This window comes from Miniopterus natalensis, chromosome 19, assembly GCF_054644295.1.
Source record: "Miniopterus natalensis isolate mMinNat1 chromosome 19, mMinNat1.hap1, whole genome shotgun sequence".
NCBI classification, from domain to species: domain Eukaryota; kingdom Metazoa; phylum Chordata; class Mammalia; order Chiroptera; family Miniopteridae; genus Miniopterus; species Miniopterus natalensis.
The window spans coordinates 17,383,313-17,409,937 of NC_142099.1; the positions used below are offsets into that span (position 1 = coordinate 17,383,313).

Sequence of the window (26,625 nt, forward strand, 5' to 3'; positions counted from 1 at the left end):
AGATGTGGGGAATGGACGGACCTGGTGTTTTATCCCAGCTCTGCTGCTTGTTAGCTGTGTGACCTTCGGCAAGTCACTTAACCTCTCAGAGAGTCAAAACAAAGAATGATATCAGTGGACTCCTGGGGTTTTGCAGATCAAATGGGAATAATGTTCACAAAGTGTTGGGCGCAGCACCCATCATCTAACAACCATGCAGAGAACCCAGTGGCTGTTGCAATTTAATACACAAAGTATTACTTAGGCCAGGACTGTGCTGTGAGGCTGGGGATACAGAGGGGACCCACACAGTCATGGCACTGCCATCCCTGAGCTTACAGGGATGTCTGGTCTAGGAACTCACATGCAGATTTGGGAACTGTCAGTGTTTAGCTGGAAATGAAAGCCACAGGGGTAGATGTGGCCACCAAGAAAGAAAAAATAGAGCAGAGATATAGACCCCTGTGACATCTGTGTGCCTCTCATACAGAACCAGGGGACCCTCTGTCCAACTCACCATCAGCAGCACGCACCTCCAAGAGCCTTTCTCAGAAAAGTAATTTCAGGCAGCATTTGTCCTGAGTCTCGGTGTGCCTCTGCCCCCACCTGTCACAGCACCTACCACCCCTCCCGCAGTCAGAATTAAGGACGTGATCAGTAAATGAGAATGATTCCTGGGGACACCTGATGTCCTGTGGTTTCCTGCACGCACATCCCCTGCATGTGAGCCCCCTTCGCTTCATACAATCCCACGGCACGTACCCGCTCTCTGTGAGAAAGTTCCTCAATAGAGGAACCATTCCCATTCGGAAATTTACTACCCTGCATTTTTCTTGGTGAGATTTGCGGCCCTGGCAGCCCCGTCCCCACCCTCGGGGAGCTCTGTCTGTGGCCGGCTGTGCCTACACGAGTAGGTGAGCTCATCCTTTCCTTAAGCTGTCACACAGGCAAGGGTCTCCTGCCACGCGTCGGAGGGAGAGCCAGGAGGCGGCTCCTCCAGCTCCTTACCCTTGACCAAAGTGCTGCCTGAGGATTCCCCAGCCGCCCCATCTTCTTTCGAGCAATGACTCTGCCCAGGAAAATCTGAGCTCAAGCGTGGAATCGGCAAGGCTGTAATTAGCGAGGACATCTTGTTACAACTCAGGACAGGGACACCCAGGGCTCCTACAGGACTTCTGGGGTTTCTCATATTCCAGGTTTCAAAAAACAAACACTGAGACTGGGCTTTGCCCGGCATTGCGGTTTATGGCAAGAGCCTGTGGCTTTTTGCATTCTTTCAGACGTCTTCAGAAAGCCATCTGCACACCATTTATGGCTCAGAGAACAGCAAGCCGGGCTGGGCCATGGGCTTGGGTGGCAGGAGTGGGCAGAGAAGGCTGAGCCTGCTTTTTACTCTGCTGTTGCCCCGGAAGGGACCTCGGACCGTGGAAACTCCTGTGCTGTCCTGAACCAGGAGGCACTATGAGATCAATCTGTGGTTTGAGGGATGGCAGAGGTGCACAGGGGTTAACTGGTTGGTGAGGGGACCCTGTGCGCCTGGGTCCGAGTCTGCGGCCTGGCACTGACCTTGCATAACTGGGGCCACTGCTTCACGTCCCTGAGCTCCATCCCATCTCGGGAGTAGGTGGGGGAAGTGTGGGGCTGCTCTATACATCCCGGCTGAGCTGGTGAAGACAACAGTTGTGAAATCGCGTTATTTTCACCCTCCACCTGCCCTGCCACTCTGGGGCTCTCCTCCCCTCCCCCAGCCTCATACAAAAATCTCAAGCAGATTCCAGGGCTTTTCTGGTCCCTTTTGCGATTGGAAGAGAAGCCTTTTGGGAAAGTCAGGTCCATCCCTATATCAGAGCCTCAGCATCTATCCAGGCTACGTCTTTCTTTTCACCCAGCTCAGGCCTGATGCTGGAATTAAAGGTGAGCAGGAGGGGACAAGGGACAGAGGTTTCCTGGGCTTTCCTTCTTCCCCCCTCCCACACTTGTAGCTGCTGCTGGCTCCCCCAGGTTGCTGACTGAGGTGAGGAGGTGGGGGCAGAAGAGAAGGGACGAAATCTTTCTTCTGGTCTCTTAGCTGCCTGTGGACTCTCAGAACCCACTTAAAAAGGGCAGTTTCCATCAGCAAATCTCCATGGCTGTCCTTTGCATTTTTTCTAGATACAGGTCTGCCAGAGGGTCTGCGCCTCATCTCTCCAAGGATGGGTCACCTGGGGACGTTCTGCTTCCCCCTGGGGCTCCTATTTGGCTCTGTGCTGTTGGTGGCCTCCGCCCCAGCCACGCTCGAGCCTCATGGCTGCAGTGACAAGGAGCAAAAGTTGACTGTCAGCCACACCTACAAGATTGATGTGCCCAAGTCCGCCCTGGTCCAGGTGGAGGCTGACCCTCAGCCCCTCCGTGATGATGGGGCCTCACTCCTGGCCCTGGGGGAGGCTGAGGAACAGAATATCATCTTCAGACACAACATCCGCCTGCAGACACCACAGAAAGACTGCGAGCTGGCAGGCATTGTCCAGGACCTCCTGGCCCGGGTGAAGAAGCTGGAGGAAGAGATGGCAGAGGTGAAGGAGCAGTGTGACACCCAGCGTTGCTGCCAAGGAGCTCTTGGTGAGCTTACCACCTGGTATTCATTCAACAAACACTGAAAGAGCACCTTCTAGGTACCGGGTGTTCTCCCAGCCTCATGAGCTCTGAGTTTTGTGCATTCCCACCCCTCACTGTGGGTTTTCTCTGGGGACCTCATCACTGGCACTGGCTCCAGGGGGCATCTGAAGCCAGAGCAGGGAGGGACCTTAAAGTGAGCCTGGACTCGTGGGTTAATGCTTCCAGATGAGAATGCTTCTGGGTGCTGTTTTACCCATGGACCCAATCTCTTCTGTAGGGGAAAGCAATGAAGTTGAAAGGAAAGAGCTAGACAGGGCTGGGACAAATCCCAGTTCTGCCACTTTTTAGCTCTGTGACCTTTGGGCAAATTCCTGTTTCCTGAACTGTCCAGTGAGGATAATTCTATCAACTAGTCTAGTTCTGAGAACTACAGATGATGTATTCGAGGTTCCTGGCCCAAAGTAGACAGTCAGCAAATTGTTATTAAAAAAAAAAAAGTCAGGGCCTTGAAGCTGGGACCACAGAGGGGGAGGGTAGCTTTGCCTCCTTTTGCAGGGGGTTGCCTTCCCACGTGAGCTGAGAGGAGGCTGGGCGTTAAAATCTAGCTGAGAATAAAATTGAGGAGTTGAGGGGAGTGCTGCTTGGAGGGAAGACCCTGGGCTTGGGGCTACCCCTCTGTCTTACAACTTCTCTTTGGCAGGGAGAGGGGCAGCTGCTTTGTCTGGGTCCCAAAGCCCAGGGGTGAAGAAAGGTCCGCTGGGGCAGGAGGGGGTAAGGGCTTCCTAAAGGGGCTGAGACCCTTCCAGGCTTGGCTGGGGAGGGAGGGATTAGCAGCATGGGGGAGAGGTCAGAACCCCAGCTCCTTTCTTTACAAGGCAGTCTGCTTCCCACCCTTGTTAAAATGAATTTAGAGGTGAGGGAGGGAGACACTGGTGGAACTTAATAAGTCTGTAAATTGCTTTTTATAAAAAAAACCTCTAGCAAGTAGGCCACTGCACATGTCACTAAAATCTCCCCTTCCCAGGCAAGACTGCTTTGAAGGGAAGGCTGGCCATTCTTTTACTCTCCCTCGGTGGTCTGGTGAGGGAGGTGGGGAGGGAAGGGGCTGGAGTTAAGTGTGGGCCCCTTTTCCCACACCCTGTCCCTGGATACACGAGCAAGACCTGGTTTGACTAGAACTGAGACACTCGTTTAAGACAGGCAGAAGTGGGCTGGGGCAGAGGGGGGCAGAGCACCCGGTAGCCGGGAGGGTGAAGGGTGGGGGTGGGGGGCAGCTGGTGTCGCTCTCCCTCTGAATATCTGGGCTTCCTGTAAAAGAAGAAAGAAAAAAGAAAAAAGTTTCAATTACAGTTTACATTCAGTATTATTCTGTATTAGTTTCAGGTGTACAGAATAGTGGTCAGACAACCATATACTTTACAAGGTGTTCCCCCCGATATTTCCAGTATGCAGCGGGCACCTTACAGTTATTACAATATTATTGACTATATTTCCTATGCTGTACTTTGCATTCCTGAGACTATGACTACTAATCTGTACTTCTCCACCCACTCACTTTTTTTTTTAACATCAACTTCCCAGGCTGATCCAAATAATAATGAGTGGCCCTTCCCATACATTTCTGTGCCTGAAGAAATTGCTACGGCTAAGAGCACCTCCTATATGCTGGACACAGAACTAGACACCTGGATGCTGCCAGGGATTGCCCCTGGGGAGTCTCCAGGGTGAAAGTGTTTTTAGGAAGGAAAGCAGGTGTTCTGAGGTGGGGGGGGGGGGGACTGACCTGCCCTCCAACTGCCTCTTGCTGTCTAGGGTCAAAGAGGGGCGCCGGGCTCATCCCTGCTCCCACCCTCACCCCCAAACCTTCTGGGCTGTGTTGTAGCTTCTGCAGGTCCACTTTTCGAGGTTTCAGTTTGAGCTTATTTCCCAGCGACCTCGCCTGCTAGGTCCAGCCCCCTCCAGCCAAGATAAGACAAGCTCTGGCCCGGCCTGGACCTCGCCTGCCCGCCCCAGGAGCCCTGCCCCTTAGTCGAGGCTGGAGCGAGGGCACCTTCATGGAGAGGTTCTCAGGCATGACCACCATGGGGGGCGGGGGCAGGAGGACGCCGGAGCGCTTGGGGCGGGGAGGGAAGGGAAGGACGGTCCCTTTTTAGGCAGAAGAGGAGACATCTGCAGGCCTCACAGGTCCGAGCGTGGCCCAGGTCGGGAGGGGCGCGTCCCCTACGGTGCCCGCAGGCCCTGCTGCCGGGTCTGCAGGGAAGGCAGCCCCGGGGCCCTAACCCCGCTTTCCGCTCCCTGGCAGGCCCGGGCGACCCCTGCAGCGGCCACGGGACCTTCTCGCAGGAGACCTGCCGCTGCCGCTGCGCGCAGGGCTGGGCGGGCGCCCGCTGCGAGGTGCCCGCCTGCCCCGGGGCGTGCAGCGGGCGCGGGCGCTGCGTGGACGGCCGCTGCCTGTGCGCCGAGCCCTACGCGGGAGCCGACTGCGCGCACCCCGCCTGCCCCGCCAACTGCAGCGGGCGGGGCGCGTGCGAGCGCGGCGTGTGCCGGTGCCGCGAGGGCTTCACGGCGGAGGACTGCAGCGAGCGGCGCTGCCCCGGCGACTGCGGCGGCCACGGCTTCTGCGACGCGGGCGAGTGCTACTGCGAGGAGGGCTTCACGGGCCTGGACTGCTCCCGGGGTGAGCCCCCCCAGCACTGTGCGCCGCGGCTGGGCCTCCAGCACCCCCCCCCCCCGTGCGCCGCGGCTGGGCCTCCAGCACCCCACCCCCCACCCCCGTGCGCCGCGGCTGGGCCTCCAGCACCCCACCGCCCACCCCCGTGCGCCGCGGCTGGGCCTCCAGCACCCCCCACCCCGTGCGCCGCGAGTGGGCCTCCAGCACCCCACCCCCCACCCCCGTGCGCCGCGGCTGGGCCTCCAGCACCCCCCCTCCCCCCCCGTGCGCCGCGGCTGGGCCTCCAGCACCTCCCCCCCCCCCGTGCGCCGCGGCTGGGCCTCCAGCACCCCCCCACCCCCCCCCACCCCGTGCGCCGCGAGTGGGCCTCCAGCACCCCCCACCCCCCCCCCCGTGTGCCGCGGCTGGGCCTCCAGCACCCCCCCCCCCCCCCCGTGCGCCGCGGCTGGGCCTCCAGCCCCCACCCCCCCCCCCGTGCGCCGCGGCTGGGCCTCCAGCCCCACGGGATGCACCTGGAGGCTTGTGGAAGCAGGATGGCTGGGCCTGAGAATTTGCATTTTTACAAGCTCCCTGATGCTGGTTGGAGGAACGCTGGCCTTATGTGAGCTAATGTGTGTGTGTGTGTGCGTGTGCGTGTGTGTGTGTGCAGGGGGTCGACCAGATGTATCCTTCACACCCCTGTGATAGTGTGACGTATACAGTAGGTGCTCAACCGCTGCTCACCGAGTTCCACGCCTCTTTCCTCACCCCCTCCATCCCGTCTGGTTCTGCGCCCAGTGGTGGCCCCCCAGGGCCTGCAGCTGCTCAGGAGCACCGAGGATTCCCTGCTGGTGAGCTGGGAGCCCTCCAGCGAGGTGGACCACTACCTTCTCAGCTACTACCCCCTGGGGAAGGAGCTCTCCGGGAAGCAGATCCAGGTGCCCAAGGAGCAGAACAGCTACGACATCGTCGGCTTGCTGCCCGGAACCAAGTACATAGTCACCCTGAGGAACGTGAAGAAAGACGTTCCCAGCAGCCCCCAGCACCTGCTGGCCACCACGGGTGAGGGGGCAGCCAGGTGCCCAGGTTTCCCAGGGGAGGCACCATTTTGAACGTTTTCTTTCATTGGTTCCCACCGGTACCCTTCCTCTAGTCGGGCTGTTACCCTGATTTGGGGTTGAACACACAGCTGCTGCAACCCTAGGTTCTGGAGAAAAGTCTCAGTTCTGACTCCCCTCTCCGCTCACCGATTATTGGGTCCTCCTAGCTGGTGACAGAGCCTGCTGGATTGGAACCCAAGGGGTCTTCTCCCCCTGAGCTTAGTAAGGTCTGATTGCCCTGCACCCCCACACAAGCAGTCACACACCTGCATCCCCAGGTCCTCACTGAGCCTCTGAGGCCACTCAGCAGGTGCAAATTGGGACGAGTGAGGATCTTCTGAAGCCACTTACTAGATTTTTCTCAGCAGGAAAGAGAGGGAAGAAATAGGACACTTGAAAAAAATGTAATGAAAAGGTTATTTACAAAGGTGTGGGTGGGGTTTGGATGGTGTAACACTCTATGGTGAGCATCAGTGGGGATCCAGCCCAGGCTGAAGGGGCAGGAGCTGGGGGTTGGTACTGGGACCCAGAGAGAGCTGTAGGAGAGGGCTGCCCAGTGAGGTGGTGCTTTGGGTAAAGGGATGCAGGCAGTCCACTGTTTCCCCAGGAGGGAGGGAGGGAAGATCTCTCCTGCCCTCTGATCTGGTGACTCACTGGTGGAAGACGACCAGAAGTCAGAGGACAAGGGAACCTGGCTAACACAGTTTATAGGAGTCATAATCTGGGATACAGAGCAGGATGGTGGTGGTGGTGGTGGGGTGGATCTGCAGGGACAAACAGAGTCTCCAGGGCACCACCAGATGCTACCAAAATGTTTGTAAGGATCACTACTTACTCTAGAAATTCTTGTTTCCTCATGAAAGGTCTTAAAGCCGCTTAGACCTTCAAGGGCTTGGAGAAACCCTGTTGTCTGAGTGATTCTGATTCATTCCTTTAGCCACATGTTTTACTGAGCATCTACTATGTGCCAGGCACTGTTCTAGATGCTGATAAAAATGAGCTGCCTCCATCCTGCCCTTTGCAGAAACATCTGGCTGCCTCTCCTATTTGGTGGTGGGGTAGGGATGGCTCAGTGTTGCAAAGGGCTGGGGGACTTGCCATCCTGGGAACACAATGTGTGAATGCCTTGGTCAACAACCCCTCTTGGAACATCCCTGTAGTTGAACAAGTTGCATTTCTCGACTATTGCAGCAGGGGGAGAATGTACACCGGGGTGTGGGGCATGGGCATCTCAGCAGAGCCTGTTAGAGATGCTGGTTTAGAACACGGGCTGTGTTCGGTGATTTGGGGAAGGTTTAGGGAAGCACAGGTTTGCATGCTGTCAGGAAGTGGGGTAATTCTATGCTTGGCATCTCAGTGAACCTTACCTGGAAAGGGCTAGCCCAGAGGGAGGCTGAGGCTGTGACTGTCACAGAAGTAGCAGTCACTCAGGAGAGAGGCTGTGTGGTCTTTTTTGTGGTTGAACACTGTTCACACATTTGCCTGTGTTCAGACATGATCACGAATGGTCTTGTTTCGGTCTGGATCTGTCATGGCCACAGAGTGGCTCGTCCCATGTAGATGTTCCGTGACACTGTGTGCGTTCAGCGGGGGGACGCCAAGGCCTGCGCGTGAGAGCCAGGCGGCTCCTCTCCCTCCCCTTTCATCACTGCCCCTGCCTTCAGACAGAACAGTGCCCGAAGCCTCTGCAGAGCAGACATCTTCTGAAAGCCTTCGCAACCCCGCTTGGCCCCGTGCTCTGGGGACTTGTAAAGTGCTGCAGCTGTGAAGCTGGCCTTTCTGTCTAATCCGATTCAGGTTAAACCCATTCTCATTTGCTCCTCAGGGGAGCTTCAGCCTGAGAGACACTTATCCCCACAGTGATCCTGAACGTTTTCATTAAACTCCTCTTTTCCATGCGTGAGCGCTTGCTTCCTGACCTGCTGCCTCAAGGAGCTGCCGCCTGGAAGGGAGAACCTGCAGGCGGGGCTGGCAGGTGGAAGCCACGGTTGTGGGTGCGGGACGTGCCGCAGAGGACAGGCTCTGGGAGGCTGTTTGTTTACAACACAGCGAATCAGAAACCTTCAGAGCCAAGGGGCCTTGAGACCGCAGAGCTCAGTGCCCAACGCACAGATTCTCCTTCCCATGTCCTTTAGAGAGGCCAGTCAGCCAGGTGGGAGTCCCACCAAGGCAGGGAAGGTAGGGTTGGGGCTGAGGAATGGGATGAGGCTGAGAGTCCGAGGACATGTCTCCCAGGCAGGCTCATCCGCCTGGGGTCTGGCTGCTGGAATTCAAAGTGCCCCCAAAGACCCCTCTCTCACCACCGCCCAGAGTTCTTCCCTGGGAGCGATGTCAGTAATCCATTCCTTTGTATTAACCATTAAATTATTTTCTGAGTGGAGGGGTAAAGATTTAGCCATTCACACTCTGAGTGAATGTGTACTAAAACCCCCCTCCACAGGATGGACAGGTTGGGTAGCCAGGGACACCAGGGACCTGGTGGAGGTGCTAAAGTTTGGTCGAAGGTGCAGGAAGGATACTCAGAAGGACCACGTTAAAGTTCACCGACTTTATAGTTTCGCCTTGGGTTAATCCTCCAGGAGCATTTGGGAAACTGAGGCTGGAGCGGGTTGTAGTATCAGTGTTACACTCCAGAACGTACAAAATGCATTTCCCGAACTTACACGGAGGGGCTGGGCTGAGTTGTGGAGGGAAGGGGCTCTGCAGCTAACAGCTGCGTGTTCAGTTCAGAGCAGCCTGAGTCCTGGGCCCAGTGGCTGAGATGGCAGCCTGAGCCTTGCGGTTCAGTGTGCGGCCCAGGGCAGTGTGGATGGGAGGGCTGCATGGTCCTGATGATGGGGTGGGATGGGGTGGGGTGGGGTGGGATGGGATGGGATGGGATGGGATGGGATGGGATGGCAGAGGAGGCTTTCCCAGAACAGAGTTTGTAGACCATGTGTAAGCCAACAGTTTATTTGCTGCCTGGGAAGTCCTGGGACACCTGTTAAGGACCGTGTCCTGGGCTGCAGCCTGCTCTCTGGGAGCCGACCTGGTAGCCAGCGGCCTGGCACAGACCGGCTGGTCCTCTGCTCTTCACTGCTTTCTCCTGCCGTCCTGGCCCCTCCCTAGATCTTTCCGTGCTCGGCACGGCTTGGGTGACTGACGAGACCGAGAATTCCCTGGACGTGGAGTGGGAGAACCCCTCAACCGAAGTGGACTATTACAAGCTGCTGTACAGCCCCCTGACGGGGCAGGAGGTGGCTGAAGTCACTGTGCCCAAGAGCAGCAACCCTAAGAGCCGATATGACATCACCGGTAAGAGCCAACACTGGGGATGGGAGATGCTTCCTGTGGATGCTGAGGTGGGCACAGCATGTGTAGGGGCAGACATCTGTACTGCCCAAGTGTGCACAGGGGTTCCTGGGCCTTAGCAACCACTTGAACCCGGACCCCAGAAACCCCCAGAAGTGAGCCGACTCTGGAAGCACGAAGACTCCGCTCCAGAATCCCAGAGTGAGTGCAGAATCTCAGAGCCCCTGCTTAGCAGACGACTCATCCAAAATGTTCTCCCATGTCCTCACTCTGCCTGTGTATCAGGGTGGATGTGAGGGCACACACGCATTCCTTTTGGAAGAACTGTGTGAGTGTGTGTCTGCGTGCAAGAGAGATATATAGACAGAGAGATAGAAGTTGATTGCTGGAGATCTTTTTTCTGGTACAACTCGTGGAAGGTGTTGCTGGGCAGCCGGGGTTGGGAGGTACTGTCCCAGATGCCTGAGCTAGTGCTGCGAGAGCAGGAAATTATAGGCTTTTAGGAAAACGCGCCACGCAGGGCTAGGCCATGTGTTGTGGTGCCTGAAGCTTATACAATCTCCAGGGCCGTCTTTAAGGAACGCAATACGCACTCATGAACGCCCAGTTCGGCACATGGCCTTGGAAGGGGCCGTGCAGGTGAGGGGCCCCCAGGCCTGGGGCTCCATGGTGAGCCCTCCTCTGGGCCTTGTTCCTCTGCCGGTGCCGAGTTCGGTCTTGAGTGGCAGTCTTGGGTCTCTACTGTTGGTGAGTGAAACGCAGTGTGCTCACTCATGCTGCTGCTGGCCTGCATTTGCCACCCGCGTCGGTGTGTGTGGCAGGAGGAGCAATCGTTCGAGTTGATACTGCAGAGAAATAACAAGAACAAGAGGAAGAGAAAAGAAGAAAAATGAAAGAATTAGGTTAATTATTACAGTGAGAAGGAAAGAACCTTTTGAGGACAAAGGATCGGTGGGAGCAGAAAAACACTTGGGCTGTAAATAAACTGGGAAGTCGGTGCTCGGTGGCCCAACAGAGGAAGGGGGGCGCCATCGGCTTCATCTCACCCACTCTGCCTCCCCCCCCCCCCCCAACTCGCTGCTGGGACCTCACTGGTCCTGCAGCTCTTTACCCGCCTTAGATAGATTAGTCTTCAGGAGAGAAATCCTGGGGGGAGGGCAGTGCTGGGGGTCCGGGACCCAGAGCCTGTTCTCATGTCCAGCACTGGTTGCTTGTTTCCAGGTCTGCAGCCTGGGACAGAGTATAACATCACAATCGTCCCCATGAGAGGAGACCTGGAGGGCAGGCCGATTCTCCTGAATGGCAGGACAGGTAAGAGCTGCTTGGAGACACCAGGGGCTTTTCTCACGTTTGCCTTTGGATGTTTTTCTCAGCTGACTCCTCTCTGGATAAAACTCCAGGATTTGTGTGTAGAGACATTCTATCTTTGTGTATTGAAATCTATTTTGGGGGGCAAAGGGCTACTGGATTCAGACTGTAGAAACCTTTCATATCACACTTTATTTTATTTGCCATTATCATCATCATCATCATTATTATTATTGAAGGGCTTGTTTGTCCCTGGTGAAGCCCTCCCAGCTTAGGGTTCAAGCAGAGGTCCGTCGTCCACCTGCCTCCGGTGACGGAGACAACCTCTTGCGTTGTGTAAACTGTGGAACGAGGTCACCTGGGGGAACTAGATCTTGAAGCATCGTGGCCTTGACCGGCCAAATGGCTTCTCTAATTTTTCTTTCTCACATGTTTTTATGAAGAAATTGATAGCCCGACCAATGTGGTCACTGACCATGTGACAGAAGACACGGCAGCAGTGTCCTGGGACCCCGTCCAGGCTGCCATCGATAAGTACCTGGTGCGCTACACCTCTGCCGACGGGCAGGCCAGGGACACCGCGGTGCCGAGGGAGCAGAGCAGCACCGTCCTCACGGGCCTGACTCCGGGGGAGGCGTACAGAGTCCACGTGTGGGCCGAGAGGGGCGGGCAGGAGAGCAAGAAGGCCGACACCACGGCCCTGACGGGTACGAGCAGAACAGGGGTGTAAACAGGATTCCTCGCGTCAGGGAGAGGCGGGTGCCCACCTGGCCACAGTTTATTGGGTCATCATTTAGGTTGTGTGTGTACTGGCCTTTCATGAACCAGAGAGTTGGTAAATGCTCCACTCTTCCATTTCTCTTAAAGAAATTGACAGTCCCCAAAACCTGGTGACCGACTGGGTGACGGAGACCACAGCCACCATCTCCTGGGACCCGGTGCAGGCCGTCATTGACAGGTACATGGTGCGCTACACCTCCGCCAGTGGAGACACCAGGGAGATTCCAGTGGGGAAGGAGCAGAGCAGCACCGTCCTCACAGGCCTGAGGCCGGGTGTGGAGTACACGGTCCACGTGTGGGCCCAGAAGGGGGACCGGGAGAGCAAGAAGGCCGACACCAAGGCCCCGACAGGTAACAAGAGAAAGGCGGTCCATTGGAATTGAATTTTGAGCACATGTGTTTGAATGTGTATGGTACCAAAAGACGTGGCTTGAGTTGAAGGACTTTGCAAAGCAAGTCTTAATGCTCAAACAGGACGGCAAGTCTAGTGGTTATGTCCATGAGCTGCTCTACCCAGTAGTTCTGAGCCACTCATGAAACCCTCAACCCAGTAGAAGGGAGATGTAAAGTTGTGCAATAGCTGTGTTTTTAGCAGACTCAGCAGAGACATTAAAAGGATGTGGCCATTGCAGTGCTCGTGGTAATACTTTTAGAATGATCACCTGTGAAGTAGCCTTTGGTAAGATGATAAATTAGTTACCCTGAAGGTCATGGCCACTACATGATGGATTGTTTTGATGTGTCCATAACACTGCTAAGAAGACATTGCTCCTTCCACATTGCTGGGAGCTGAAAGCCAAGCAAGTATGTCAAGCTTATAAGGAGTAGTCCTTTGGAATTGAGAACCAGGGGTGACCTGTTCCCTCACCTCCCACTTAGGGAGAGACTCAGGATGGGAATACCATTCCTTGTGCCAACAAAGGATGAAATCATGGGGATGGGCTGGTGGGCATCTCTTCTGTAACTTAAAAGCTCAAACTTTTCTAAACATTTTCTTAAAGAAATTGACAGTCCAACAAATCTGGTGACCGACCGGGTGACGGAGACCACAGCCACCATCTCCTGGGTCCCTGTGCAGTCCGTCATTGACAGGTACATGGTGCGCTACACCTCTGCTGATGGAGACACCAGGGAGGTTCCAGTGGGGAAGGAGCAGAGCAGCACCGTCCTCACAGGCCTGAGGCCGGGCGTGGAGTACACGGTCCACGTGTGGGCCCAGAAGGGGGACCGGGAGAGCAAGAAGGCCGACACCAAGGCCCCGACAGGTAATGGAGTGTTGTTCTTTGACCTCGTACTTTGGTCTTATAAAGATAAATGGTGATCAATCCCATCCCCCCACTGTTCCTCCCATTGTGTATTTCCTTTGTGATCAATCATTAAATATTTCTTCTTTAAGAGGAAAAGTATAAAGGAGCCATATATGTCAGGACCCGTGAGCTAAGTACTTTTGGGAAATGGCTTTTGCTGCTGTCTCTTTGGAACGAGGAAGGGTTTTCTTGTGGATAAGTCCTCTTTAGAGAACTGTATGCCCTGTTCTGAGGGTCCTGCGGTTGCAGTAATAGACAAGAACAGGTCCTAATTTTTAAAGTTTTTTCATCTGTTTCCTCATGTTTTAAGAACAGACTTATTGATATGTAATTTATATATTGTAAAATTCACCCTTTTAAAGTATACAATTCAGTGGTTTTTAGTATATTCACAGAGTTGTGCAACCATCAGCTCGAACTAATTCAGATCATTTTTATCAACCCAGAGAGAAACCCCGTATCCATTACCAGTCACTCCCATCCCCCCTCCTCCAGCCCTAGGAAAATGGTACTTTCTGTCTCTCTATATTGCCGTATTCTGAACATTTCATAGGAGTGGGTTCATACAATGCGTGGCCTTCTGTAACTGGTTTTGTTCACTAAGCATGACATTTTCAAGGTTCATCCGTGGTGTAGCATGAATTGGTGCTTCATGTTATTGTCACATAATATTCCATGGTGTGGCTGTAACACATTTTATTTATCCATTTGTCAGTTGATGGGCATTTGGGTTGTTTCCACTTTCTGGCCATTGTGAATAATGTTGCCAAGAGCATCTGTGCACAGACTTTTGTGTGGATATATTTTCAGTTCTTTTCGGTATATGCCAAGGAGTGGAATTCTGTGTCACATATATTGGTAACTCGTTTAGCTTTTTGAGGATCTGCCAAGGCATTTCCAGAGTGGTGGCACTGTTTCACATTCCCACCAGCACTGCATGAGGATTATATTGCTCAATTATTGGGTCCCGAGTGGAATTTGTTGAGATGGACAGAGCAGGGGTCAATATGCCCATTTTACGGTTGAGAAACCTCACTACATGTGCATGCTTTCTGTAAGTCACAAAGAGAGCTGATGATTCATGGAGCCAGATTTGTGGAATATTCATGAAATATGATGGTACCTTAAACTCTATTTAGTGAGACCCACGTTTTACAAATGAGAAAACTGAGGCCCAGCCAGACGCAGCAGAATTGTTCAGGGCCAAGCTGGCCAGTGGCAGAGCTGGGCCTGGATACCTGGTCTGCTGGCTCCAGCCCAGGGCTCTTTCTGCCCCTCTGCTCTGTCTCTGGGCTGGAACTAGAAGCCAGCTCTTCTGACTTGGGACTTGGGGCTCATTCTACTGTCCTGTGCTGCCTCCTTGAGGATCCCATAGTCCAGCCGTGGAGAGAAGGTCTCTGTCCATGACACAACCGAAAACCTGTGTATGGGATGGGAAAACCCTAAGAACAGGAAGCTGCCTCACCCTGAGCAACATGGCTACGAAATCTCAGTCTGTCAATAGTGTTCATTGATCAACATTTTCCTTTCAGACATTGACAGCCCCCGAAACCTGGTGACCGACCGGGTGACGGAGACCACAGCCACCATCTCCTGGGTCCCTGTGCAGGCCGTCATTGACAGGTACATGGTGCGCTACACCTCCGCCGATGGAGACACCAGGGAGGTTCCAGTGGGGAAGGAGCAGAGCAGCACCGTCCTCACAGGCCTGAGGCCGGGCGTGGAGTACACGGTCCACGTGTGGGCCCAGAAGGGGGACCGGGAGAGCAAGAAGGCCGACACCAAGGCCCCGACAGGTACTGCGAGGGACCCGACAGGGAACCCTTCGCATGTGTCAGGCGTGGGGAAGGGAGCAGGGAAGACCGTGTTTCACCTGAGGACATTCTTCAGAGGGGCTCCCTTTTTACCGTTTTGAGGTCATACGTTGACGTGACGGTTCTTATTAGCATGAAAGAGTGCAGAGGCAGTGATGTCAAAGTCAGGCTGCGTGGCCGTCCAAGGCGGCTGTGAAAAAGGCAGCCTCCCTGACCGGCCCTGCACTGCCCAGCTCCCTGTCTGCCTAGATACAGAACCTGGCTGGGCCTCAGACCCAGCAGGAGGAGAGGGAGGCCGGGAGCCTCTTCTGTTTCCCTCTTGCAGACGGGGGCAGTGGTGGAGCGTCTTCCCCTCACTGTCCCTCTCTAGTCGGTGATCAGGGGGCCTGGGGGCCTGTATTTTATATGCGTGATGGGGCCTCTGGTCTCGCTGAGCATCATGGTGGTCAGACCTCAGGGGGTCCTGAGAGGAGCACTGTGCCCACCCTGAGGTCTGAGGGCCTCCTTAGACAGTCTGGGCAAGGCCTGGCCATCCCCTCTGTGGCCAAGTACAATACCTGAGGCCACTGGAGTTATAGAGGTGACTTGAATTTCTTTATAATTATTAGTTACAATTAAACAGTTTTTAATCAAAAAAGCGATACATGCTTATGTAAAAATGTTCAAACTGAACAAGGGTATATAGAAAGAAAAGCTCTTTTCCACTCCTGGACTCCCTAAAAGGAGTGCTGCTGTCCAGAGACGACCAGTACTTTTCCCCCTCCCCCGCCCCCCCGCCAGCTCTGGATCCGGCCGCTAGTCTAGGTTGCTCCTTCCCACCACCCTCGTGGAGTCTGCTGGGCAGGTGGGCGCCCAGGGTCACCCCACCTGGGAGTGAATCCACCCAGGCAACTGGGCCTTAACCCTTGTCCTCAGTGGATCTACATTTTTGGAAACGAAGGTCATAAAGGGCCTTTGGCAATGAAGAACAGAGCCTGCTACCTGCATGAAGGGAGGGAAAGAAATGGGAGAATGGGAGGCAGAAAATACGGTAACGCTTCAGAAAGTACCTTGCCCCCGTTACCTCGGTAGTAATAATTGCCTGACTTTCCAAACACAGACATTGACCCTCCCAGAAACCTTCGCCCGTCTGCTGTGACACAGTCTGGTGGGGTGTTGACCTGGACACCCCCCTCGGCCCAGATCGATGGCTACATGCTGACCTACCAGTTCCCAGATGGCACCACTAAGGTACTGGACACTCCTGCTGCTTCTCATGGTGCCCATGCCCGGCCCCGTATGAAGCAACCGACTCGGGTCAGCCGGCGTGGTTGCTGGTCCCATGACATCCTGCTGATAAATGAGTTGGGCCTCACCGATCACCTGCTGTGTGCAAGGGACAGTGCTCAACGCAGTCGCCTGTGAACATCAGGTCTCATTTTATAGGACTAGCCTGTCCCTGCTCCCAGCTGACCACTGCGTATTTGCTGGCCGTACATCGGCCCCCTGTAATGTGCCTATCATCCCTAATAAGTGTTAGCTCCGTGAGGACAGGGACTTTTTGTCTGTTTTGTTGAGCACGTACCATTTGGGTGAGGTGCTCAATAAAGATTTATTGAATGAATGGATTAACCCTTATTTTGAAGATGATAGCTCCCACCTGGGATCTGAAGACCAGAAAATTTTCAAAATTTGTCCCAATGGAAAATTATTTTCCTCTCTCCTTGGTGAGGAAGGAAGAAGGGAGGAAGGAAAAAAGGAGAGCCCACTGATTTAATCATCTCAACAAATGCTTAGGGCAGCCCTGCGGGAGGAAGGGAGGGGTTCAGAAGGAAGTCTGCTGAGAAACCAACCATCTCCCTGCCTCGCAGATACGGGGATGGTTTCACCTCCCCTCCTAGCTTCTCAGCCTGGCGTTGAGTGCCCCAGCGTGCGTCTGTTAGGCAGAGGTCCCCGGGGGACTGGCGGGGGGCCCCCAGTGCTCCTGCCTCACGCTGGCTCCCAGCTCATGCTACCGGCAGGGCTGAATCTCCGAAGCAGGGCCCTCTGGAGAAGCTGCTGGGAGGCACTGGGCCCTGGGCTGCCACTGAGCCCTTAGGGACAAACACTGTGCTATCCCAGAGCTGCTGGCATTGGCCTCAGGAAATGTTATGATGCCAGGATGCTGGGCGTGATACACTGAATGTCGCCTCCTGTCTCCTTTGTTTGGTAGGAGGTGCGGCTCAGACAAGGGGACCAGAGGTTTGAGTTGCAAGGCCTTGAGCAGGGTGTCACCTACCCTGTCTCCTTGGTTGCCTTCAAGGGTGATCGCCAGAGCAGGAGTGTATCCACTGTCCTCTCCACAGGTAACGTGGACTCCTGCCCGCTGAACAAGAATGTCAGAGGACAAGCCTCGGAGAGGCCGGGAGAGGTGTCCTTGCAGGAGCGTGTGGCTGCAGGGCTGCGGGTTTCTCTAGGATGGGGGAATGGAAAGGGATACGGGTTCACAAGTCCATCCCCTGGTGGAGAGACTAAAGAGGGGAGCAAGATGGAATATTATTTTGGAGGCAGTTGGGGGAGGAGGTGGTATGAACTTGACCTTTATTTCTAGTACATTTGGAGGGTTCGGGGAGAGTGGAGTGAGAAACGAGGTCTGAGAGAAGAGCTGGAAGGAGCATAGCAGTAGGAGGTTATGAATTGTTCCCGAGCAAAATGAATTAACTTAAAATAGGGACTAGCCACCTGCCCTTCTCCTAACGACGCTGCCCTCTGCTCGGCTCCTAGTGGGTGCCCGTTTCCCACACCCATCGGACTGCAGTCAAGTTCAGCAGAACAGCAACGCTGCCAGTGGCCTGTACACCATCTACCTGCACGGCGACGCCAGCCGGCCCCTGCAGGTGTACTGCGACATGGACACGGATGGCGGCGGCTGGATCGTGAGTCTCGCAGAGCCCGGCCATGCCCCCTTCTCAGCCCAGGCAGCTCTAGTTCCTCTCTATCCACAGAGACGGGAGCTTTGGTGCCTGCAGCCGTGTTTAGAGGGGTCCCGCCCCTCTACCAACAGGGCCTGAGGTGCTTCACCCTGGGGCGGCACAGGATTGGTTAGACTGAGGCTGATGGCTATAAGGCTGCTGGGCTTGCCACCATCTCATCATGCCTGTATATGTGTATTACCCCCATTTGACTCTCTTCAACTATTACTTTCTCATAAACATGACCCTCACACAAACATGACCCTCACACAAAGGCTTTAGGGTAAGTGAGCAAGGTCAGATTCCAATTTTACAGTTAGGTCAAGTGAGGCCTGTGGATAAAGAATTAGTGACAAAGTTGGGACCACATTTTGGGACTGCAGCCCCGTCCTCGACCATTGGTCTTCCCAGTGGGTCATGTCAGGTCGCCCGAAACACACGACCTCTTCGGGGACTCCGTCCTCTGAACTGGAGCCCGCTGTCAGGTCCCTCATCCCGGCTCCTCAGTACAGAAGCACGGCCTTTGGGACTGTGATTTGAAAGGCGAAAGCCTGAGAGAGGGACCCGTGGCACTGTCCCGATCGTCCCGTCTATGCGGAGGTTTATTCTCTCGGGCCGTTGTCTGCTGAAGCCACGCGGCACCCTCTCGGATGGCAGCAGCCTGGCCCAGGGACCCGAGGGCTGCCGTGGAGGTTGCAGTGTGATCCCTCCGCCCCCCGCAGCCCCGCTCGCCGTGCCTGAGCAGACGGAGGCGCTCGCGGCCCCAGCCAAGCGTGCGGCTCTGCCCGCTGTGCACCCACAGCTCGGGGAAGCAGGACGCGTGCGCCCGGCACACTCAGCACATCTGTTCACACGTTCGCTCAGGGGCTTGGGAAACCAGACCCTTGAGCAGCCATGGGTAAAATAACGCCACCTGATAAGCAGCAGCGAGGAAACATCCGCACAGCTGCCTCTGGTGGCCGAAAGGCAGTAATTGGGTTGGAAGGGCAAATTCCCGATTGATCTTTGAAAACATCGGAACAGAAGGTACCATGGAGGCCTTCCACCTGACCACACTTACCGTGACCCCAGGAGCTCATGGTGCCCGCACAAAGCCCACCTTCTCTCAGAGCCCGCAGCTCAGTGAACGGCCGTCCAGTCGGTGCCGCAAGCCAGGTCCACAGCAATCGCTGACTCCCTCCCCTCTCTGTCCCGCTCTCAGTCGAGCACCACGTCTGTCCATTCTTCCTTCTGCTTGTCCTCAGGGCAGTCCCAGTCCCAGCTGCTGTCCCCTCTCTCTCAGTCACACTGTTCAAGAGCCTCAGAGGGAAACGGCCGCCTCCCTTTCCAGGTCTTCCAGAGGCGCAACACCGGGCAGCTGGACTTCTTCAAGCGTTGGCGGACCTACGTGGAAGGCTTTGGGGACCCCATGAAGGAGTTCTGGCTTGGTACGATCTTTGAGAATCCACAAAGGCTGGGTGGCGGAGGGGAGATTTCCCCTGGTTGGGCAGCTGGAGAGGAAGCTCACCACATTCAGGGAGAGACCCAAGTGACGGGGACACTCTGCGGAGCCTGCCGGCCAGTGCGCTGGTGGGGCCACAGTGCTGGGAAGCTTCTCATGTGCTCTGTGAAAGGGTGGGACTGTCCCAAGTAGTCTTTCTGCTGTTTCCAAGCCTCATAGGATTTGCCTGGAGCCCGAACTTCTTAAAAACCAAAGGAGTAGGAAAATCGTCCAGGGATGGGGATTCCGGGCTCCTAGTAGGAGGTCACACCAGTCCCAGAAATTCCTCGGGTGCTGCCGGTCATCAGGGACACTGCTCCTTCTCTCTCTCTTCCTCTCTGTTCTCGAGCAGATGCTCATGGAGCGAGAGCAGGAAGCGTCCACTGGGAAATGAAGAATTAGAAAGTCATAGTCTGGATGCTCGGAGCCTGATAGACTGGGCTTGGGTGCAGAATCCCCTCAGAGACAGACCAGTGAGTGGCTGGTCTCCCTGCCACCTGCTGAGATGAGAGGACAACAAATATGAACTGCTGATGCCTGAGAGAGATGAGCCGATGGGGGCCAGCTCCCACCGTGATTGCCCCACTCTGCCCTCCCAGAGGACGTGGCTTCCACAACTCAATAGCATGACTGGGCTCAAGAAATAGTAGGGCAGGAAATGAGCCCCCAAAAGAGAAAGTGGGGGAAGCCCCCCGTTAGCAGAGGAGGTGAAGGCTGAGGTGACACTGGGTGATTGGAATTCCTGTTTTAGGACTCGACCAGCTGCACAACCTGACCACCGGCACCCCCACCCGGTACGAGGTGAGGGTGGACTTGCAGACGGCCAACGAGTCCGCCTATGCCGTGTATGACTTCTTCCAGGTGGCCTCCAGCAAGGAGCGGTACAGGCTCACCGTCGGGAAGTACAGAGGCACGGCAGGTAAGGACGGTGTGTCCCGGCCGCTGGGCCCCTTGCCCGGTGCCCCAGCCTTGGTTTGCCGTGTGCCGTGGATCTGGGGATGGAACATTGTTCTGCAAAGGTGAACGGTTCCCATGGACGGTTGAGGCCCTGCCCCCAGCAGGAGGTCGGGGGTAAACAAAGTCCTTAAAGCAGTGCCTGCCATTGTAAAACCGGAACACTATACATGAACCCCCCCGCACCCCCAGCCAGTGAAAACCGTCCTCTTGTACGGTTCAGGGTGCTTGGCCGAGGAGCCACTGCCTGAGCCACCTGCCTCGCGGGGGCTGCCCTCCTTCCACTGGGCTTCAGCCGGGGGCTGCCACCCCTGCACAGCACTGTGCCTGTCATCATTCAAAAAAAAGACAGAAAAGCCGAAGTGCGGATGCCAGCGATAGGAAGTGTAGGTCCCATGAACGTCATTCAGCTGTGACAGCCCAGGGATGAGCAGTTCAGCTGAGACCGGAGCCCGCCCCCCTCCCCGAGCTGCTCTCTGGTGTTCATTTGTGAAGGGAAAGAACAAAACTAAGCAAGTGCGATGGAGCTACTGGGACGATGCCATTGGGCTACTTTATTTAGGAGGGGAGGTGGGGTTATTGCTTTAGTGTTAGAGTTAAACCTATATTTATAGTTTCTAAAACCCTAACACGTAGGTGCATTGTTGGCTTTTGCATGGTTTTGGCTTTGGTGTAACTAGGGAGGAATGTGTTACCAGCCAGACTGACCGACAGCATAAGACATGGCCTCTCCCCTTAGACTCACATGGACACAGACCAATAAGAATAGAAGGTGACTTTTGCAAAGTCCACTAAGTGGTCAGGAGACTAAAGAGCTCCAGGAGCGCAGAGGAGGTGGGTATGTTGTGGGCTGAGGTGACTGCGGGAAGCTTCTGCAGGCTGGTGGGCTGGAGTCGGGTCTGAAAGGGTAGAACTCAGATGGGAGGAAAGGAAGGGGCTCCCCAGGCCCGAAGTCCAGGACTGAGCAAGGACTGAGCCGAGGGGAGGAAACCAGGGTGTACTCTTAAACCCTGCAGGCCTTCTCAAAGTTGTGTGCTCAGCGACCCCTAACGGCAGAAGACTGAGCAGACACTGTGATCTGAAGTGGCCAACTGCTGATGCAAAATTTCTTTCAGGAACACTATACATGAACCCCCCCTAAAGTTTAGGATTTAACTTTTTTTCTAAATCACATGAATTTTGCCTTTGCTCTTGTTTCCCAGGGCTTAGCATGGCCTGGAGCACAGTAGGTGAGTTTAAAATAAGATATTGCCAGCAGGACCTTTCTGTATAATCTTAGGGATGTTTTATATTGTAAAGAAATTCCCTGAGACCCAAATAGCTTCCATATGGGTCAGTGAAGGGGTGAGTGTGGTGACATGGTAACATGGAGGAGACAACGTAGGAGGGGTGGACACCCGGACAAGTCCCTAGAGTTTAACCTTTGTGAGTTTGTTTCCTCTTGAGACTAGGAGGTGCCCGACCCACCCCGAAGCCTTGTGGGTCCAATGAGAATATGTTTGTGAAAGTGATGGGTAAACTCAGAGTTAAGGTGTAAACATAAGTGTTGTTATTGTAGGAACAGAATTTAATTAAGCTTGGGATTGATATGGGCCCTGATTGCCTTTTGTGAGCTGAATTAAAAAGTAAACTTTTAAAAGGATGACAAATGTATTGGGGAAATAGGAGAAAGACAAGTAAAATGATTACAGATTTCCAGACATCACGGCATGAAGCACGAAACTGGGTAATGTGCCCAGAGGGCTCCGGAAGTTCTGGCGTGTGTGTGAGGAGGGTGTCAGGAGGGGGTGTCAGGAGGGGGTGAGAGGGTTAAGGGGGAGACTCTTCCTCAGGACGGGCTGAGGGGGGCTCTGAGGAGTGGTTAGGATTTGGACCAGTGGAGAGCAGAGAGAAACCGGTGAGCGGAGGCATGGAGGGTGGGCCTGTCTACCCCACAGGTGGAAGCTGCCTGTGGGGACAGTGGGCTGAGACTGTGCACAGGGACCAGCCAAGGTACAGGTCTGCAAAGAAAGGGGGAGAAATTCACATCTGTGTGGCAGGAAACGGGACTTGAGGCCTGAGATGATGGATGCCTAAGCTTCAGGAGGGCTGGGAAGGCCGCTGTGTGGATCCAGAACCAGAGATGACAGCAGGCCCCAGGTGGCAGAGGTGCATGCGTGACCTGAGAAGGGGGGGCATGCTAAAGGGGTACGGCAGGATTGTCATGTGGCTGGGGTTTCAGGCCTGGGGGGCTGGGAGGATGGTCGAGCAGAGACAGGGAGTGCGGGAGAGGGTGGTCAGGTGCTGTGGGGAGAGTCATGAGTTTGCTTTTGGGGATACGGATATTTTACGTGGCTGTGAAGCTTCTAAGTGAAAGTGCTGTTAAAGCTACTGGAGAAACAGGCCTGGAGTTTGGGTGGCAGACCGGGGAAGAGAGCCGATGTGTCTGGCCATTTTGAGAAGTCATGAGGGTGAGACCCCCGTGATGGGATTGGTGCCCCTATAAGGAGAGGAAGACACACCAGAGCTCGCTCGCTCTCAAATTCTCCGCGTCACACCGCCTGCTCCATAGCAGACTGGATCCTTGGCATTTTCATGCTAGAGATTTTCCTGCTAAGTTCTTAACCCCTCGGTGGCAAAACTTGACCTCTCACCTCTCAGGTCTTATCTCCTGCAGGGGATGCTCTTTCTTACCACAACGGGTGGAAGTTTACAACTTTTGACAGAGACAACGATATCGCTCTCAGCAACTGTGCCCTGACGCATCACGGCGGCTGGTGGTACAAGAACTGCCACTTGGCCAACCCCAATGGCAGATACGGGGAGACCAAGCATAGTGAGGTAGGTGACTGGCTCTGCCGGCATTCAGCTCCCCAAGTGACACCCTCCAGGGGGGTTTGTCTGCCCTTCTCCTTCTGAGGCTCCCAGTCAGGGCAGGAGAGCTTTTTTCGGGGCTCCATGGCCTGAGGTCCCGGCCCTCCCTGCCCGTCCGCTGCGGCCCCTCCCCGCTCTGGGTTCCCAGGCTGCCCACTGCGGAGCAGAGCCACACGATGTGCGTCCCACCCCGTCTCACTTTACCCGTTCACACATGGCCACTGTCTCAGACAGCTCGGGCTGCTGTAACCAAACACTGTACAGACTGTGGGGCTTGAACAGCAGGCACTTATTTCTCACGCTACCGGAGGCTGGAAGTCCAAGATCATGGTGCAGGCAGGTTTAGTTCCTGGCAAGAGCCTTCTTTCCTTGTTCTCATGTACCGAAGAAAGGGAGAGAGAGAGAGAGAGACGGAGAGAGACAGAGACAGAGAGAGACAGAGAGAGAAAGAGAGGGGGAGAGACAGGGAGAGAGAGATGGAGAGAGACAGAGAGAGACAGAGAGGGGGAGAGACAGGGAGAGAGAGATGGAGAGAGAAAGAGAGAGGGAGAGACAGGGAGAGAGAGGGAGAGAAAGCCCTCTGCTGTCTCTTCCCCCTCTTATAAGGCCACCAGTCCCATCATGGGGGAATCCACCCTCATGACCTCATCTAACCCTGTTTACCTCCCAAGATCTCTCCTCTTAATACCTTCACATTGGGGTTAGGGCTTCAACATATGCATTTTGGGCAGTGGCTGGGGGACACCAACAGCGCACATAATAGCACACACTTTATAATTCTGTCCATAGCACACAATTTGTAATTCTTTCTATTTGTTCTCCAAGTTAAGACAGGACTATTTTTCTCAAGTCCTTCCCTGCCCTGGGTCAGACCCACCCTTGGACCCACTTCATGCAGAACCAGCCTGAGTCCAGCCGGAGCTCTGTGCTGAGCCCGCCTCTCCGTGTCAGTGTGCACACAGCCCAGCCCTCGCAGGCTCCTCTCCCCTCCCTGCTCGGAGACTTTCCCACCAGTAGTTTCTCAAACTCCCCTGACCCCTGAACATGACCTTGACTCCTCTGGCCACCGGCTGTCTCCTGCCTGCTTCCTCACAGCATCTTGCTAACTGCATCTTTGTTCCCACTCAGCATCGGTCCATCCTCTGTGGACTCTCGGAGGCCCCGTCCTGGGGGTCTGTTCACCACCCCAGGTCCCCGTCCTGGCCCCCAGAACGCCCCCTGCACACTGTCATGCTAGCACACCTGGAGTGCAGGTGCACCTTGCTTACTGTGGCCCTGACCAGGCAGCAGTGGGGACTCCTGATCCCGAGGTGATTTTTCAAAGGGAAGAAGAAATGTGTCCCCCGGGAAGCCAGGGCGGGTGGCCCCAGGATTCATGGTGGCAGCTTGTGGCCGACCCAGGGAAGCCTGTGATCGGAGATCAGCTGTTTGAAATGAGCAGCCAGTGTGCCCTAAACCATGCCCGTATTTGCTAATAAAATACATTCATCTGGTTAATGTGCTTTTCACAGTCGGCAAGGCGTTTAGTTCCTTGTTTATTATTTACCTCACAAATTAAAATACATGAAATTGGTCATTTGGGCTCTTTATTGGCCAGGTTGCGTGGTTATTAAGTGAATTAAATATTGCGCTCACCAGTCAGGAGACATAAAATGAAATTTAGTTTCCAACAGGCTGTTGGTTACCCCAAAGCTAATATCTGAACAGCCTAAATTGAAAATGATTTCACACAATTGGCCAATTAATATGTTTATTTTTGCCTTTAATTTTTTGGAAAGGAGAAAAGTGAGGCAAAGATAATGTGATTGTTGCCCGCCAGGTTGACCTGTTATCTGAGCCCCTGCTGTGGCCTCACCAGCGTCCTGGCCCCCCACCCCCAGCTGTGCTCTAACCGCAAGGTGGCTTCCGAGCCTGTCCCACCCCAGCCGCCCAGCAGAGGGCGCACGCTTCTAGATTCAACCCCCACTTTCCTTGCGGTAACTACCCCAGTGGCCACGTGGGTCTCTGGCCCCTCAGCAGTAAGGGTGCGGTTCCCCAGGCGAAGAAGCCTCCTTTGAATCACAACCCACCCTGCCCTCCTCCCAAGTGCCTCTTCCTGACGTTGGCTTTTTTACGTAGGGGGTGAACTGGGAGCCCTGGAAAGGACATGAATTCTCCATTCCTTACGTGGAGTTGAAGATCCGCCCTCATGGCTACAGTGGGGACGACATCCTAGGCAGGAAGAAGCGGACACTAGGAGGAAATTCGAGAACGTTCTGATGACCCATTTGAGCAATCATCACATGAGGCAAGACCAGCCCCGGGCTGGGGCTGCGCAAGCTTGGGCTGGGGTGGGGCGTGGTGACAGGTTAATGGAAGTTGGAGGGAAGGTCAGCCTCTAGTTCCTGAGATACTGGATCACCAGCAGACAGAGCATGTCACCAAGCTCCAAACCACAGAGGGCACGTCCCTGTCACCTGCATTCTTGTCTGTCTATATTGGGGCCTAAAGACCAACACAATAGTCGTTGCACAGTGTGTATGGGAGGGACAGCACTTGCACTACAAGGTCTTTCAGCCCATCTTCAGTAACAAATATACAGGGTCAGGGCAGAAAAAAATAGAATCTAGCACTTTACCTCTTGGAATCTAGCACTTTACCTATTGGAAAACTCTGGAAATCGGTGTATATATATATATATTCAAAGCTCTGCTAATACAAACCTTCTCTCTAGAAAGAAGCAGCAGAGAGGTGTTCTCTCTGACGACCGAGGGGCTGAGGTAGCCTGATGCTTGTGACCTCCCATGACCACTGGGTTTTGAGGAAAAAGGTGTAAATCTCCCCCTTTCAAAAAATTGCTGTCACGAGGAGGAGCGAAGGGACGAAGGGAACCCAAAGGGACCACGCGGATTCGTGTTTAGCCGAGCTCTGACTTGCACCGGCGCGCTGGGAACCGAAGCCTCCAAGTGCCTGCTATTTTTAAGTGTCCTCTCTCCAGCCTTTTGCATAATTACTTTCATAGATCTGCATATGTTGTGAATAAATTCTCACTCATTTCAACTTTAAATAATTTGACTCTCTTGGTAATTGGTTCCTCCCAAAGTCTCTTTCCTGCGACTCCCATTCAGGTCCCAGCCTCCCTCCCGCCCGCCCGCACTCTGTCAGCCCCCTGGGTTTCCCGGAGGCTTATTGTTGGGAGGGACGCCGGGTCAGATCCTTTCGGCTTATGGCTTATTTTCTTATCACTTTGGAAGGTCTTCCTGTAGGGAAGTCAGTGACCATTGAAGTAAGTCAAATTCCCCTTCAAGAAGAAAATACTAATAAGCCACTTAATTAAAAAAAATTGCCTTGTGTGCCTTTCCCCACATAAGTGCACTTGAATCTTAAATTTAACCCAGAGCGAGTGAAGGCACAGTCTGTGTTACCTGAAACGTGGTTGGATGTGGTCTCTTTCTTACGTGACGGCAAATAATGGTATTTGGAAGCAGGAGGAGTGAGTGGGAAAGAAGACAAATGTCCCCTAAAAGCTACAGTCTCCCTCCAGGACCAGAGTGTCACCTATTGCCTCACCTTCTCCCGGTTTTAACCTCTGGCTGAATGCCAAG

The 26,625-nt window shown here is 54.5% G+C and overlaps 1 protein-coding gene across 1 annotated transcript; it reads left to right on the forward strand.

The window, feature by feature from the left end:
• The first annotated feature begins 1,930 nt into the window (after nucleotides 1–1,930).
• TNN (tenascin N) lies at nucleotides 1,931–25,376 on the forward strand. The gene is made up of 16 exons (XM_087828184.1): nucleotides 1,931–2,577; nucleotides 4,877–5,251; nucleotides 6,023–6,286; nucleotides 9,433–9,618; nucleotides 10,837–10,926; nucleotides 11,367–11,630; nucleotides 11,791–12,054; nucleotides 12,705–12,968; nucleotides 14,543–14,806; nucleotides 15,924–16,054; nucleotides 17,016–17,148; nucleotides 17,567–17,718; nucleotides 19,085–19,181; nucleotides 19,986–20,153; nucleotides 22,845–23,008; nucleotides 25,160–25,376. The coding sequence occupies exons 1-16, from the start codon at nucleotides 2,172–2,174 to the stop codon at nucleotides 25,298–25,300; spliced, it is 3,363 nt and encodes a 1,120-aa protein (XP_087684310.1). The 5' UTR covers nucleotides 1,931–2,171; the 3' UTR covers nucleotides 25,301–25,376.
• The last annotated feature ends 1,249 nt before the right edge of the window (nucleotides 25,377–26,625 follow it).

Coding starts and splice junctions, on each gene's coding strand:
- TNN (XM_087828184.1), top strand. CDS start 2,172: ATGGGTCACCTGGGGACGTTCTGCTTCCCCCTGGGGCTCCTATTTGGC. Junction 12,055..12,704: donor CGACACCAAGGCCCCGACAG/GTAACAAGAGAA, acceptor ATTTTCTTAAAG/AAATTGACAGTCCAACAAAT. Junction 17,149..17,566: donor ATCCACTGTCCTCTCCACAG/GTAACGTGGACT, acceptor CTCGGCTCCTAG/TGGGTGCCCGTTTCCCACAC.